The sequence below is a fragment of the Lissotriton vulgaris genome, chromosome 9 (genome assembly GCF_964263255.1).
Source record: "Lissotriton vulgaris chromosome 9, aLisVul1.2, whole genome shotgun sequence".
NCBI lineage: Eukaryota > Metazoa > Chordata > Amphibia > Caudata > Salamandridae > Lissotriton > Lissotriton vulgaris.
In genome coordinates this window covers 945,058,307-945,076,217 of record NC_141697.1, presented here as the reverse complement: position 1 = coordinate 945,076,217, position 17,911 = coordinate 945,058,307, and the positions used below count along the sequence as shown (strand labels likewise).

Here is a 17,911-nt window from a genome sequence, read left to right as displayed (position 1 = left end):
AGGAGATTTCAAGAGGTGGCAGAAGTGTAACACCACAGTCAAGTAAGGCTTTGAATTCTTAGGTGTCAGTCGCCACTACCAACAGGAGTCGTCAAGTGAAGGATGCTGGTCTCTGCTCCTTCCATTCCCCTCTTTCGGCTTTGAGAGAGCCAGCACCTTCACCCTGGAATCTTTATTGTGCAGTCTGCTTATAGCAGGTGGAACTGTGGCACATAGTTCTTTATAGCCTTTCAGAAAGGATCTGTAGAATATCAAAGCAGGACCAAGGAGACCATCACTAAAGAAGCTTATCTTCATTTAGCACATGTTAAGGAAGTTGTTTCTTATATCATATTATTCTATGGGCATATTTATGTGATACAATAATATAAATGTGTTATATTGATGGTTATAAAATAGCAATATTTTGGTTAACTGTGAAAGTGTACACCGACCAATGGAGAATAATAGTTCTGATTGAAGAAACAGAAGATAAGTCTTCTACCCTCAACCATATTCTAGCATAAACTTCCCATGTATCTTCATCTTTAACATTTTCCATGGTTGGGCATATTTCCACAATATCAAACACAAACAAAGAACACAGATGATGCTATTTAGAAATCTCTATGAAACCTTTCACTTATTAGTCAAAGATGTTTGAAAAGATATGCTTAAAATTCAAATGTTCTCCTTTGGTAACAACCATCAGGGAAAACCCCAAAAAGCCCTACTCAGAATGTTCAGAATCATTGCAACTAGGAATATTCATAGCTCATATGAATTTGCATAATTATTTTACCATCAGGTACATCGGTTTGTTGAGTCAAATCTGGATCGCAACCAATTAAAATTCTGCAGTAGAATAATTTGATAACAACCGGTTAGCTGGGACAAGCTCTACAACCCACTGGAACAATGTTTCTTTGGGAAGAACTGCACTCATTCAATACGTATTCGGATTACTCCAACAAAATAATTGTGAAGTGGATATGTTAATGTGGTACTATGGAAAATTTGTAAGCAAGCACTAGTAAATTCTTAGCCTCCCACTCTGAACATTTAGCCATTTTTATTTTGAAAAACGCAATTCAGACAAATAAGAAGCCTATTTTTTTGTGACACTGGAGCTGAATTTCCTATGCTCCTTTTCAAATATTTGTCTTCTTGCAATGGTTTGATTGTCATTTGTTTAAAGTTTATAAGACACATGCGAGCCAGCCTTCTGGTGCTGGATTTCAACTAGCCGGACTATGAGTTAACTAGATAAAATAATTAGATACACAAAGATAGCCATTATTATTATTATTATTATTGCATTTCTTATATAGCGCCAGAATCGACCCCCGAAGGGGTATCTCCGCGCTTGCCTTCGGAACCCGTCCTGGTTTTTCCCTGTGAGATAGCCCCTACAGGGCATCCCAAGGTGAAAGCCAGGCATCCCGCCGCGGGGGGCCGTTGTGGAGATTAAGCAAGCTTAATGCCTAGAGTTGCAGAGTGTGAACCCATGATTAGGTCAGGCACCGAAGCGAGAATTATCGAGTCCGTGGACATATGAGCTCAACACCCTGCCGCGTCGGGAATCGAACCCTGGTCCCGGGTCTGACCTCTGCTTTAGGGTCTGCCTGCTCTAACCAGTGAGCCACACTTCTCCACATCCGTGAGTAAAAATATTGATGCCATACCAAATACCTTGGACCACCAATTATTCAAGGGTAGCGTACCATGTTAAAAATTTGAAATAAGGATAATATTTCCAGGAGAACTGTACATGAGTGGATATATGTCCTTCACTATCTTTACTGCTCCATAACTTTACTTCCTCACATTTTACTTTGTGCCACCTTTAATTCACTAATCGATACATAAGATTACACTGACCATTACATCATCCATTTTATAATGCTCAAAACTTTACTATAATAATACCCATTTCCTTAATTTTACTGTGAAGAAAACTACAATAAATGTCATTATTGCTAAAACTTTCCTAACCCTAGACAATTATAAATTACATTTTAATTAATTAAATTAACCTCCTTGTTACGGCAGTAGCCCTAAACCCAAAAATAAGTTAAATTAGGAGAAAAATATCCTGTGCTAGACGCCACTTCACAATATATTCGTACCGTGCCATGCCCTTGTTTCTGGGTTACTGGCGATTATCCGTACATGGAAGAATATTTGGAGAGGCTACACAATTGTTCTCTCGGCACAGGATATTGACAAACACTTGGAACTTTATGATTCTACCTATTTGCTATCTTTGAATGTTGCATGTTAATTGAGAAGACTCTATTTTATTAGACCTGAGGAAGTCTGTGGCTTACACCACACAAGGACGAAAAAACGTGTTGGCGGCTAGGACTGTTCTTTTGGAGAAGTTTTACAAAATTAAAGAAGATTAAGAAGACCCTCTCAACTTTTATTTATGGAGGACTCTAATGTATGGTGAAACAAGCTCAGGATATACTTCTTGTTTTGGTTTGAATGGTATAGTTTCTATACCATCTGGTAAACGGTGGATGGCCGTTGCCTTATCCTTTGAGCTACGGATATCTTGATTGGTTTAACTGCTTCACAACTCTGCGCGATTGTTACCCAGCCATTCTTTCTGTGCAGTAGTTGCATTTTCTAGATTATTTCCCTGTGCGGTGGTGCATGTGAATAGCCCTGAGAAATAGTCTGGAGTAAATATTGTGGAATACCAGGTCATTAGCAAAGGGCAGTTCTCAACAGATCCTGACCAACTCAAGGAAGAACAACGGTCTAGAGGAAGTGTTGGAGCAAAAACAGTTCACCAGTTATACATTACTTGTCCCATCACAGGCTGGAGTTAGGTTTCCATCAGCCCACCCATTTGGCGGAGCTTCGTCATTTGGAAAACCATGAGAGAAGGATCACATGTAGCCAAGATAGTACACGGACTACATGTACATAGGTACTGGGCCACTTACTCTCTAGATGACTCAGCCTCTAAGTTTATCCAAGGTGTAAGGACTGGTGGAGTGCAGTGCAAGTGCGGAGTGCAAGTGTGATAAAAATGACTAGACGGACAAAAAAAATGTTTATTGAGGATTGTCCAACCTATCATGTCACAGGGCTACAGTCCATTATAGAAAAAGGGAGAAAACGTAAGAAATTGGAATAAATAGGTCAATCAATTTTAATCATGCTATAAAAAATAATGGTTTGAAGTACATAGTGCCAAAGTGCTGGAATCAGCCGGCTCCTCAGACGTTGTCAACGGAGATTGCTATGCTCCAGGCAGTTTAAAAGTAGGCCAGAAGAATTATATTTGGCTTAAAGAAAAATAATCTAATCTCTGCCCTTTGGCACTCACTGTAAATAAGCTTTTAAAAATTAGATCCTTTGGTGATATAGGACTTTTCTCGGTAAAACTATTAAACCAGTTTCACATTTTGTAGCACAACATGACCCTGTCTTATGTTGCAGACCCAGAATTGACTTATCCCAAAATGACATCTTGCAAGTTTTGGTGGTCAATTACACAGGGTATTGGGAGTACAACATATGTACCAATAATATCTGTCTACCACATGGTACACAACGATTTTACAAATTTGTAACTTTAATCAGAAAACATATTTACTGAGCTTATTAGAAAACGTTAAATTGTGTTCTTGGTTTAATATTGGTATTTCCTTCAAGCTGTACTTCTTGTAATTGAATGGTTTGTGATGTTGTGCTGTGTTTTTATCTTTATGATAATAGTTTTTAATTTATTAAATTGTTTGTATTTTGGCACCGTGAAACTGCTTATTCTCTGGCACAATTTGCACAGCACCAAATAAATAATGCACGCACACAGTTCAGAGTTTTTTAAACCTACTACTAACACATAATTAACTTTGAAGTGATTTTCCAGATGTTTGGACAACATGGTGGTGTAACTCCGTAAATGCAGAAATTAACAGTACTCTTGAAATAAAGCAGGAAAGTGAATTTCAGAAGATAGGGCCGAAGTAAAGGTCAGACAAGCTCAATAGAGAACAGTTTAAAAAGCCCAGTTCTCATACACCTTACCTAAGTCTTGAATCTGACAAAATGGCATCAGAAAAGGTTACCACTTATGATATTGTTTTCTTCCAGGCAACAGTAACTATTCCGCCCTCTATCTTTTAAGTCCTAACTACATATGGAGGCGTATGGAGAAGAGATTATTAAACCTCAAAGCAGCCACGTTAAAAGCCAAAGTGCAGCCATCAGTGTACAATCCAGTGGTCATATACACTTTAGAGGAAAGGGGTAATTTTAATGCAGGGGTTTTAATGCCGGCTAACTCAATGCTGTGGGACTGCCTTGAAAGCCACCATGTGCCTGTCATCTGTAAAGTAGCATTGGGTCCCATGGGCCTTCTTTTCAAAACCGAACAGCTCTTGACACGTTAACATGTCCCCCAACATATCCCATCCTTGCCCTCTCATTGTACCGTAAACTGTGTCCCTTCACCACCCTTCCCCTACACCTCACTTCCCCATCATAGGGTATTTCATGCTTCAACAATGCACCTTAGTTCCATCAAACACCTCTCCCTTCCTTCAATATGATTGTATTTTTTTCTTTTCTTTCACTGGACCATGTCTCACTGTTTCTCTTTCGCCTCTATGCTCTCCGGGTAAAGAGGTCTTTAAGCCTCAACTATCCCTCACTTAGAATGCTTCCCAGCTCTGCTCCCATTACTGTGTGCCTTTCTCACAGCTGACTGCGTTTCAGCTACAGCCTAAAGACCTGAAATATTGCTTAGTTTGCAAGTCCTAGATAGAGTTGTCTAAACAACAATGCCAAGATTTCTCCTTCCCACTGTAGGTGAGAAAACTATTTATTTTGCCTTCTTGAAATGCCCCTCTAGGGGATTTTATCACTGAGTCATAACACAAAGTCTAGTACCTTTAATGACATATTTGTAGAGGTATCTATTATCCACATTACTTTTGCAGTATTTAAAACATGAATGAGCAGCATAGTTATCTTCGCCTTTCCTTATTCAGGAAATTATTATTATTGAATTTTGTACCGCGCACGGTTACCCTTGGGCATCCCAGCGCTTATAGAAACCCAGAGCAGGCTATTAATGGAGAGCAGAGGAGCTACAGTTATTCTGGAAAAAGATGCGTTTTCAGATGTTTCCGGAATCTGAGGAGGTTTGGTTCGGAGCGCAACAAGAATGGGAGGGAGTTCCAGGCGCGCGCTGTATGGATAGAGAAACTCCTGCCCCCTGAACGGGCTCTCCTGATTCTCCTTATCTGAAGGAAATGTTTGTTGTCAGAGCGCAAGGCTCTAGTGGGCTTGTAGGGGCGAATCATGTCCTTCAGAATAGCTGGTCCTTTCCCCTGTATGCTCTTGTGGGCGATGCACAGGGCCTTAAAGGTAACTCTCTCTTTGACAGGGAGCCAATGGAGTGCTTTTAAAGCAGGCCTGGCTGACTGCCTGGCCGGAACGTTCCGCAGCAGCCTTGCTGCAGCGTTCTGCACTTGTTGCAGGATCTTGAACGTAGACTCTGGCGCTCCGAGAAAGAGCGCGTTACTATAGTCCAGGTGTGAGATGATTAAGCCTTGGACTAGCAACTTCCGGGAGAGTTCTGGTAGCAGGGGGAGAACCTTACGGGCCGACCGGAGCATTCCATAGCACACACCCGCAGTCTTCTTGGCGTGTGTCCTAAAGGACAAATCCGGCCCCAGCCAGACCCCCAGGCTCTTAATCTCCTTTTTTGGGTCAGGCGGGGTGCCCATGCAGTTGGGCCAGCTGCTTGGCGAGAGGGCGAAACTTGACTGGCCCAAGATCATCAGCTCAGTTTTTGATCCGTTCAATTTGAGCGATGACCTGGACATCCAATCGAACACCTCTCTCAAGCATGCATGGAGCATCTCGGAAATACCGTAATATCACAGCAAGTACACTTCCATAGTTGCCCACTTAGAGAAAGCAACCCTTAAATGTACTACTAGTTTTCAAACAAGTTCTTGCATGCAGACAACATGAAATAATTACACATTTTTTAAGTTTTTTTTTCGAGAATACATCTTACCATGTAAAGAGCCCAGAGCTCTTGGATTTGTAGATGAAGTGCCTAAGTTCTGGGATGCCCACCAAGGAGACACTGTAAAAGGGGCTCTGCAGTGCCTCTTGTAGAGGATTGTATGCCCCTCGCTTCTTCATGCGCTCCAGGAATCTCTGCTTGCAGTCCGAGACGGTGAAGAAATCCTCACGGTCTGTGGAGATCAGAAGCAGGCAGAGGTCAGTCTTTTGCTCGAGGTAGGAGATGTGGGCATGAAAGAAGCCACTGGAGTTGAACTTGGGCAAGCAGATGGGTGTCCAGGCCTCACCTTCCCGGAACGATGTAGATGAGCTTATGAGGTTAAAGAGTAAATGAAGATCAATGGGGTGAAGGAACTGGTCCTTTTTCCTCACCAAGGAAACAAGCTGATTCTTAGACAATAAAATTGAGAAGACTAAGTTCTTGGCTTTGGCTTGCTGAAGGCTGGTGCTCACAACGTCCCTAATGCTGGCGGAAAGTGGAAGGCAACGCACGGCCCCCATCAAAAAGCTGGGGTCATGGGACATCAGATCCAGTAGGTTGTCCGTGATTCGCTCAGACCCTACCAAGAGTCGCCTGAGGTCATAATTCTGTTTCTGCTGGAAGATATGGTTCAGCTGTGTCCAGGTTAGCAGGCTGACAATTTGGTAGTAGATGTAGAGGAGTTCCTGTGCAATCTCTTGCTCAGACTGCCGCGTACGAGCCACAGCCACCAGCACCAAAGGACTCCTGCGCACAAAGACTACCTTATACCCATCTGTTCCCAAAGGAAAAAAATTAAACATCAAATGAGCATTATTATAATAAAGATGTTGGAATCATAATGCAAAGATATCCATCTTAAGGCAAGACCAACAGGTACAACTCAAAGTTAAATTAAACAGGAGCATGTGTAGTTCAAATAACAATACAACAGGTGATAAGATTGCTGGTTCTTTGCCTTATCATTCCCACCCTTGATAGGAAGCTGCGAGACAGCCCTTGAAGGTATCATGGCTGTAAATGGCCAACCATTTTTCATTGACAGGAGCAGTATGTCATAAAGACTTTTGTATTGTTTTCCCTCGAGAAAGTAAAAATTTAAACAAAAAGTGCTTAAAAATCCAGAAGATAGAAGTAGTACTTATTTATCGGCAACAGAAATGCAAGATATAAAGTAAACAGTGCAAGGAAAAAGACAAGAGTTGTAAAGGAAGGTTGCTTGGAAATAAAAATGGCACAAAAGGGAAATTCTAATACAATGAGATCTAATGAGCAGAAAAACAACAGAGGTAAGATGAGCATTGGTGGGTCTATGTTTTTAAATCTCCAAGACATCAAGATAGGAAGCAAATGTTAATGACATGGTGGGGTAACAAATGTAGACAATTAGAATCACATAGCACAATATCAGAATGTCACCTGCTGACCTAGAAAGCTTTCTAAAATGCTGGGAGAGTTAGGGCAGGAAGTCACCTCTTGGTCTTCACTTACAACAGGCAGTATTGTAATGTATTAACGCCACATGGAGTTCTCATTAAAATGTACAGTCATAAATCATCACTTGGTTAGTGGTCATCCCACCACCCTCACGAAGTGGGCAAAGCAGAAAATGAGTAGACAGCCCCCCACTCCTATACATTTCCCATCAGAAAGGTTTGTAGGGCAAGGCCAACAAGAGACACAGTAATAGTGTTGCATCTAGCCAAATGAGAGGAACTTACAGAATGCACTTACAGTGATGGGGCAGCTTCCTACGTGAGGTGTGGTTTTTGTTTTGAAGAAGTCAGGAAGGAGGGCCTAAGCTTTGGGAGTTAGGCAATGTCTGGCTGTGGCTGAGATGGCAGAGGGGGCCATAGTGTTAGTGAGATAAGGCAGGTTTGCAGATCATGGGAGTTAATATCCTTCTGCACACTGTTGATAACTCAGGGCATCAGACTCAAGTTTGACAATGGAAAAAAATATGGTATCAAGTGGAAATAGTTTAACAATGGCTTCTATTCATGTTAAAAAGATGCTTGTTGACAAGAGTTGCCATTTGGAGCTCGCTTAACACCTAGGAACACACCCTCCACACACTCAGTGTTTAGGCAGTTACTGTCATGTTATTTCATGTTCAATAAAAGAGAAAGTCCTCTGCACATGCAGGGCCTTACAATGTGGACTCTTCTAAATGTTGAATTGGTCTTATTTTGTCACAGTGACATTTCACAATATGTTTTTTTAATGATCCTGTAGGGGGACTTTGCAAAAAGAGTTAATGCTTTTACTTGAACATTTTTAAAGTAGTGACAGCTTCCTACTATCCCGATCATTCACCACAAAAAAGTCCTCAGGCCACCTACTGTTTTTATCTTAATAGAATTTCATGGATATGGGATTCAACCTCCAAGTCGGCGACATCATAACGAATATACCCAACTGGGAGATGCATCCGTTTTTATGAGCCTTGAAACAAGAAATTAAACTTCAAATCCCCCCAACTCCGCCTTTTGCCCTAAGAAGCATGGAGAATATGGACCTGATATGCACTGTCTGTGTTGTGCTACCGCCTGAGATTGCAAAGCACAGCTATTTCTGCAGCCAGCACAGGTATATTAGAAAAAAAATTACAGCTCATCCCTAATTTGAGTAAATTTAGAACTACTATGCAAATAAAAATAGTTTGGTCTGAAAAAATTTAGAATTAAAGTGCTACTCGGATCCTCACATTAAGAAATACTGAGTATATAATCAAAACAATCAGTCTGTCAATTATAACCATTATTAAATTATCAGAATGAATCACACTATCGAAGATGTAAGTATACATTGAAATGCAAGATATGCAATAGTGTGCTGCATTTTTTGTGGTTATATTAATTGTTTAAAATAAAGAAACAATATTTATCAAAAGGCTGTGTGTCATTGTGCTGATGGTAACATATGGTTGCTATTGAACCCGGATAGATCCCTTATTTGCAAGCAGGTGAAGATTGAGACAGAAAAAGACCACACCAGAGACACAGAACTAGACAGAGATGATTGAGAAAGTAGTAGATTATCAAAATAGTTGCCCTACATACAATGGGAGAGCTACAAGCTGCTTTCCAAGCAGAACTTGACAGGGGAATAATGGCCTACCATAAGAAAGATATGTCTTTTGGAGGAACTCGGTAAAATTCAGAGTGGCAGATACTCCCAGTACACTACAGAAGAGTTTAAGAAAGAAAATCCAGACGATGTCACAAACAAGAGAAGAGCATCATCAGTGAAATAACATAAAAAGTCATGGGTCAGACCCAAGAACAAGGCGAATAAAAACAAGATACCCCACATTCCTTGGTCAGTCCAATTGGTGAAGTGAATTAGAACAGGTGGAACCAAATAAGTGTTTCAAAAATCATGTACGGCCATATCACTTGTTGGTTATAGTAACAGTCATATGCATGTACAAAAGAGAGAAATCTATATTCTATACAACAAATTGACAATGAATAGAAGCACAGTGAATGCCTTTATGGATTCCCAAACAGCAGGATCCTGATCAACAACATTCGGGTTGTCAACCGGGTCACATTCCCCTCCTCACACCTATGTGCATCGAAGAATATTCACTAAGTGTGCTCAGAAGTTGACTTACTTAGTTTCACCCTGTGAAAACTGAAATCTTGAGGTACCAGGAAATCAGAAGTTACAGGCCTCCTACTGTTTTGAACTAAAGTAGTTTACATTGATGTCCTAGGGTAACAGAAATATGGGACCAACAACTGAAATAGCCAAATATCTCTTTTTAGCACTAGATTCCAAATGGTAATGCAGCTTAACAGCCCAAAATTAACCTCAGGTTGTGATGTCGTTTAAGGCATTAGAATACCGGAAGACACTTCAGTCCAATCTTTCCTAAACCCAATAAAAGCAAAGTATGAACATATACTATACACAAAACACAACAAAATGACTAATGAAGAAAACCAGAATTCTCTAGCCCCTTACTGCTGAGAGATACAATATTAAAGAACTTCACAGGGCTTGCATGCTTAGTGCAATAAAACAATTTAACTTGTGGGCCTAGGGACACATTTATCCCATGGAATGCATTTGTAAAGCTGAAGTCTAAGACCTCAAAACACCACAGTCAACAGGTCTTGCAAAAGTTCAGGTAAACAAACTCCTATCAACAGCTTGACACTGAATTGGACCCTAGGTAGGATGCTGGGGAATGCCGAGACTCAAACAACCTAGCAGTAAATACTGGCTCAAATACATAATGGCTATCAACCTCTTGGAACATTTCCAGCTACAGACACAAGACTGTACAAGGACAGATATCCTGAGCTTCTGCTAAACGCTAATGATCACACTCTTGTTCAAGACTTTTGGCTTGACCAGTGACAGATGAAATATTCATTAATCAATTGGTGCACATCTTTTTGTTGCCTTTTGTCAATGTTTCAAATGCAGTGTAAACAAGCTAGATTTCGCTGCATTCATCTTCAATTTTCGGCTACAAATTGTGAAAGCTACAATGATAATCCAATGCAGGGCCTTTTTAACTTGGCAAAAGGCACACTGGTCCATGACATTGTATCTCAGTGCATAGACGAATCCCTTTCATTGCAGATCCCGCTGCTACATAATTCATCACCTCTTTGTGTGACATTATTGTGCAATAAATATTTTTTCTTAAATCAGCCGTGATGCAGTCTTTAGACGTCTGGTGTCTGGATCATGGTCAGCATTCAAATACTAATAAAGCAATCCACCATACGTTCTAAAAGATCCCTTGATGGCATGTTACTTCTATCACAAAGAGGGTGTGAGCCGCGAGCTTTGTGGCACTCCACGCTGCAGTGAAAAGAATGGTTAATTACAGGCCCATCAGCTCAAAGGGCCTTGAAACAGCCAGCCACGGGTCTCTCAAAACCATTCATGACCCTCTTTCAACTTCCAATACAACACTCCTTGAGCAAATGTGTCAAACAACAAAGCAATCAAAATGAGTAACATAACTAAGTCTTTCATAATTTTGGATGCAATGCGGGAAGCTCCTTTCACAAAGGCTGTTCAAAGGTTTAACTGGAGGTGGTTCTGCTTAGGTAATTTTGCAAGTGTGGACCAAGACCTAACCCTACTTCCTAAATACTTTGACTTGGAGGTATAGCTGAACCTGACAGAGTTCTCACTGAGTCTCTCTGTAGAACAACTGAAACAAAGAGACAGGGTTAATACAAATAGGAAGCACCAAAGGGGCACGGTACACACACACACTCAATCTTGGAAAGAAACCCTTGCAATACAAGTGATGCAAAAAAGCTCATTAGTGAGACATAATTTTACAGCCATTAGTTATAGGCAGGGAACTCGGTTTTGAGTAAAGCAGAAAGATGCTTAACACAATTAAATGCATCATTAAGGACATTGAGGGGGCTTATAGCAGGCAAGACTCAGTAAAATGGTTGGCTCTGGCTCCCCTTTAGCAAAAATCTGGAATAATAGTATAGGAAATTGTAAGCATTCTGCTGCAGACCTCCTGGTTTGACTTTGAATACTACAGGAGAAAACCCTTAAATCTACCACAATGTGTTCATCACTAAACTTTGTCAGCTGTCTCTTTCTATCCAGACTGCTGTCTAAGGAAATACATTTAGGGAAAAATCACCAGATAACAAATGTCACCAGGAGAGTAACTTTATTTAATTTAACCAATGGCAAGTGGAGTCACTGTGGGAGACATGTTACCCTTCTTGACCACATAAATGCAAATCTAAGTCTCCAGTTGTTATACAGATCCTACTAACGGTATCAGGTCAACTGTAAGTGTTCTCACCATGGGCGGATAATGAAACTATTGAACAAGTAGAGACTTTCTGGGGATCATCAAACAATACAACAAAGTGGAGATGCTAGATCAGAACGCTGGTCACCTGCGCCATAGTCATTAACGAGGACACAACTCTACAGCTTCCCCCGAACTTTGAATTACCACATGAGAATCCAATAGTTGAAGACATTTGTCAGAAGTAATTCCATTTCAAGTTGTAGCCTCAATGGACTCAGCCACAACACCATCTTTGGTCACCTTGAATGAGAGAAGGTTAAGTACAATCTCAAGAAACTTGCGACCACTAGAAATAATTAAACCAATGTCCTGCTCGATGCAATGTGAACCCTAAGCAATTTGATAATCCCCTTTACATCGAATGCGCCACCAAAGGGTGCTATAAAACATGTGTTGTAGTGTTTGCCTTTCTGGTGTGTCCTACTGTCTCATCTTCCTCTCCAAAAGTTCCTTATGTTGCTATGTAGGCATCTTGATGGTCGAGCGTCCCAGGGCCTACAACCACTGCTCTTGGTTGTGGATTCAGTGCCGGCATATGTTCTAGACCTGTTTGAAAATTGTAGGAGGAGGACTTCTGCTAATGTGCTTTGGGGCTCTGAAAAGATTAACTTTAATCAGCACGACTTCTTTCTTTCACATTTTGGCAACAAGAACTTTTTGAGAGCCCCCAGTGACCACAAACTTCAGCAACTACATCCTAGATGGTCGAGCATCCTGTGCTGATTCTAGGGTCTCAGAATTTATCGAAATGATGTTATCTGAGACCGCAGAGCATCAACCATTACAATACCATCTGCAGACTTCACATCTAAGGTGCCTAGTGATGTGTTGTGCAACCAAGCTGTGTTGCCATGCTCTATACAGCCAACATAATCCTCAACTGTTATGTTATGTTATTGCTTATTTGTATAGCGCCTATCACCGCCAGTCTCTAAGCGCTTAGAAACAGAACAACACTACACACTGTTAACCCAAATCCGTCAGGCTACCCATCGACTATGCTGAAGTCATCGCCCTTTTAAATAAATGGGTTTTTAATTTCTTTCTGAAGGGCAGTAACTGAAATTCTTCCTTCAGAGTAGTCGGAAGTGCATTCCACAACTGTGGGAGAAGAACAGACAGAGCTCTGCCTCCTCTGGTTTTTAGCTTGAATGTTGGTTGAATCAGATTAGAGGTCTTCCCTGAGCGCAGAGGTCTACCAGGAACGTATCTCATGAGACGTTGTTTTATGTACTCTGGTGCTTTACCAAAGAGAGCCTTGTGGGCCACACAGAGACATTTGAATTGGACTCTGTACATAACCAGTAGCCAGTGCAACTTTTGGAGCAGGGGGGTGGCGTGAGAGTTTCTAGGCAGGGAGTGGATCAGCCTTGCGGCATCGTTCTGCACCACCTGCAGCTTCCTCAACAGCTTCTGTGGCAAGCCGAGGTATAGTGCATTGCCGTAATCCAGTCTTGAAATGACTGTGGCAGATACATTCGATTGCAGGGTAGAGGCTGATAAGATGGGTACCAATTTCCGCAATTGCCTCAGTACACCCGTGCAAGAGCCAACCACGGCTGCGACTTGGGAGGCCATCGAGAGGTCTGCATCAATCCTCAGACCCAGACTTTTTACCACCTTACCAGGAGGGGGAGTAGAACCTAACTCTGTGGGCCAGTATAGGTCATTCCAGGTGTTCCCTAGGTTACTGAGGACCAGCACCTCTGTTTTTTCGGCATTCACTTTCAACAGATTGTTGGTCATCCAGTTGACCGTGAAGCTAAGCAGATTCCTCACTGATTCCTGTGCCTCAATGGTGTCTTCCAGCTGAACCAGTAGCTGGGTATCATCTGCGTAGTTAAAAACTTCGCAGTTCGGGCTCATGAGCTCCTCAACCAGCGGCTGCAGATAGATATTGAACAGCAGGGGGGATAGTGCGGACCCCTGGGGCACACCCCATGTTACATCACTAATCCCCGATAGCTGATCACCCAGCTGTACCCTTTGAGTACGACCTGATAGAAAAGACTCCAGCCACTTTAGCACTTGGCCAGTGATCCCCAGCTTCGCGATACGGTCCAGCAAGATGGTGTGGCTGACCGTATTGAAAGCCGCCGACAGAGAATCAAGGCGCACGGCTGCTTATTGTCTGCCCTGACTCTCAGTTCGTCGGTGACCGCGGCCATTACTAGTTCCGTGCTATGTTGGGATCGGAAACCTGCTTGCCTGGCGTGAAGGAGATGGTGTTCCTCCAAATAGCCAGACAAAGTGCCTAGGACGTGCTTCTACAAAAGCTTACTCAGGAAAGGAAGCTGCGAGATGGGTCTATAATTTTTCAAGGCCTTCGAGTCAGTACCAGCTTTTTCCAACAGTGGGGAGACCCTAGCTTCCTTCAACTGGACAGGAAGATACCCTGTTTCCAGTGAGTTATTAAGTAAACTCAACACCTGGGGCTGGAAGCCTGGCAATGCCATTTTAAAAATTCTTGGGGGGCATGGGTCTATAGTGGAGCCAGATTTGGTCTGTCCAACAAGTTCCTCGAGGCGTGTGTCGTCGATAGGAGGAAAGATGCTTAGCATCATAGGCGGCACCTGAGCCCCTAGTGTGGACAAAGTGGGGGTAACTAAGCTTGCGTTGATATCAGTAATGATATCCTGTACCTTCTGGAGGAAAAAAGTTTGGAATGAATCACAATCTGGCTGATCATTCACAGAAATTATCCCTTTCTGTTGCGTGAGCTCTCTTAGGATGACAAAGGTTTCTCGCTGTAAATTAGTTGCTTCTCTAATTCTTCCCTCGTAGAAGGCTGACTTTCTCTCCAGAATGTCTGCCTTATATTTCGCCAGCAGAGTTTTAAAGGTTTCTGCCTCCGTTTGACCATAATTAAGTCTCCACATTCTCTCAGCCTTCCGAAGAGCTTGCTTTTTCTCTTTCAGTGAGGCATCGAACCATGGTGCTCCCTTCTCTTTGGATCTGGTCCTCTCTATCTGCTCAGGAGCCAGTTGATCAAGAGCGGCGAGCAGCCAGGACATAAGCGCGGTGGCATCGTTATCTAAATTTATGCCACTCAGTGTGGGAGGGGCGGCTGAGGACAGGGCGGCTATTAAAGAGTCAGCCTCAACCTTATTCCAGAGCCGGACTTTCCTCCGTGCCTGATGAGATGCAGCCCGAACGGGGTCACCCGGAACCCAGCATCTGATCATAGAATGGTCCGACCAGATGCAGGGGCTGATCTCGGTAATCGTAGTATTAGGCATAGAAGACCATACCAGGTCTAGCGTGTGGCCCTTCACATGGGTGGGGCCCACCACCAGCTGTTGGAGGTTTAGCACTGAAAGATTAGCTTCAAACTCCAACTCGGTGGCGTCTCTAGGTAGCTTGTCCCAGTGGTAGTTAAAATCCCCTACCACCAGCAGGGATTTGTATCGTGAGGCCAAATCCGTCAGCAGTTCAAAGAAACTGTCATTGAAATCCGGTGAGCTCTGCGGTGGACGATAAGCTACCAGTATTACAAAGCAGGAGGATTTAAGTGAAATTTTAATCCCCAACAACTCTGCTCCTGCGCAGTTTTCCGCTATGATCTGTTTCACTGTCAGGCTCTTTTTAAACAGCAACGCCACACCCCCACCCCTACAGTCATATAGGCGATTATGCCATACCGCATCGTACTCACGAGGTAGGGCAGCTAGAATGTCTGGCATAGATGCTGTGCCAAGCCAAGTCTCTGAGAGGGCGAGAATGTCAATTTCACCATCCACTAATAAGGAGAAAACATCTAGATGATGTTTATGCCGTGAGCGTGTGGTACGCAATCTCGTTTCAAAAAATGTATGGTCCAGATAAACAACTGGAGGAGTAGAAACAAATTGCAACTAAATGACAGCAAGACTGAGATCATCCTGTTTGGTAGAGCAGAGGATTCTGGGCACAAGACTGGTGGAATTTGGATTTAGGCCCATGTCCTTCCCCTAAGTTAGCAGTATGTAACCTGGGAATTACCATTGACAGTCTATTGTCCATGAAAACCCATGTTAACCAGGTTCTTGGTGTCTGCTATGGGATCATGCGTAATCTCTGCAGAATCTTCAAATGGCTACGCATTGAAGCTAGGAAACCTTTGGTGCAGGGTCTTGTTATCAGCTGACTTGACTATGGGACCGCCTTGGTCGTGGCACTCCATGAGGATCTGCTTTCCAAACTTCAGATTCTTCAAAATACCGCAGCCAGACTTATTCTTAATCTTCCCCCTAGATCCCCGTCTGCCCCAAACCTCAAAACTCTCAATTGGCTTCTGGTACGACACAGAGGCCATTTCAAAATCTTAAGTCTCACACACAGGACAATGTATGACACTGGCCCAAAATAACTAGCAAAAAAACGTCAATGGTAAACACCGGGAAGATCCTTAAGGTCCGGGACCAAATCGTACCTTGTTCAGCCTTGCATTCGACTTCTCGTAATGGCAGCCGATCATTTTCTTCCCTGGCCCCTATGCTATGGAATCAACTACCATTACACCTCTCGTCCATAGTCGACCTCGGGTATTTTCGTAGAAAGCTGAAAATTTGGCTTTTCCCTCAGTAAGCTTGCCTTTAGTGTTCTTGTTGCTGTCCGTATTGCTGTTGTTGTTGCCTAGCGCCATGAGACCTCCATGTGAGATGTGCACTTTACAAGAACATTTGACATTGACAAACTGCTAAGCAACACCGTCATCTTGCTGCTAATCTAAGACCAGAAGTTTGTGAGTACAATCACCTAGACGTTCCTCTCTATGCTATCAATATAAAGCTTGGGGCAGGTGTGTTGCAAATTTTGTTTCAGTAACTTGTCAATGGATTTCCTTTTCTTCCATTAACTGTTTGAGTACCAAAAGACTGACACATTTTACTTACAGCAAACTTCTAGTCAGCTGCTTTTTTTCTGCAACATGAACTTTCCTAGTAAACCTATTTTGTGCAGCCAAATGTATTATCCGTTCTGGGCAATTTCTGCTGTCTTTTTACCATCTGCAACTAGTGATACACTCATTATGTAATGGTGTTAATCACACTTCATCAAAGGCTATCAAACAAAGTATTGCAGTGCATATTTATAGTACGTCAGAGGAGAGTGATGATTTATCTCAAGTTCTACATCAGTATAGTTAGGACAAAAGTCCAATATTTTGCGCAAGAGGTCAAGATAAAAATAATGCTGTTTCAGTGAAACACAAGTTAAGAAATATTCTCTTAAGGAACTCTCTTGAATGCTAAAATAAATGTACAGGGAAGGTTTGTTTGATCAGGTGGAATAATCTCAATAGGTCTTGCCTATTGCCCTTAAAAAAAAATCAGTCAATTTGATACTGCGTGCCTCTGTTGACCTTTAGATTAACACATTCTGGTAGAATGTCACCAAAAAATCCCAAGAATCCAAAACGACGTGCTGCAATGGGAAAAAGTAAGTATTTTACTATGCTCAATCTTCGTGCTGCTGATCACCCGATTTAACTCACAGTTTTGAACATTTAACTAGGTTTATTACCTCAGATGGTGAAGATTTTTACCTGACCATGCATATTGGTCTGGCTGTTTTCATGTTGCAGAGGTTTATGGGTAACTTGTACAGGAACACAGAAGAGATTTCTGCCTTCCAGGATGTCATTTTAATTTCTGCACTGTATTTAAAGAATTATAATAATAGCAAACGTATTGGGAATTCATAAAGACAGAGGCATGACCCTGCAAATAACAACTTTATGTTTGTATGCAATTAAGCAGTGTCTCTAGGGCATACAACATCTGAGAGTGGGATACAATTTGAACAGTCCCTTCTAAGAGTCATATGAGAAGAACCGGCACCCACTATCAGGGCACAAAGATCTGACTTTCTGTGTTTATTTGAGTATTACGCCCAACTGGTTTATGGGTTTTATACAGTTACTTTATCAATGTTTGTTTTCATTAAAAAAAAGTATCACATTTGAATGGTTGCAGGAAATGATGCAAGATTTTTGAAAGTTATGAGATAGGACTGTTAAAGGTCCAGCATTTGCTCCATTTAATGAAAACTTCCAGATGTATGCATGAAGGCAATGTCAACACAGAATTCAT

At 42.1% G+C, this 17,911-nt stretch overlaps 1 protein-coding gene across 1 annotated transcript in view; it reads right to left on the bottom strand.

Moving 5' to 3' along the window:
- Positions 1–17,911, bottom strand: part of MON1A (MON1 vesicular trafficking associated A) — a 110,259-nt gene that overhangs the window by 32,573 nt on the left and 59,775 nt on the right. Inside the window, exon 5 of the mRNA XM_086938799.1 lies at positions 6,029–6,794. Within this exon, the coding sequence (XP_086794925.1) occupies positions 6,029–6,794 (766 nt within the window). The remainder of the gene's footprint in view (positions 1–6,028; positions 6,795–17,911) is intronic.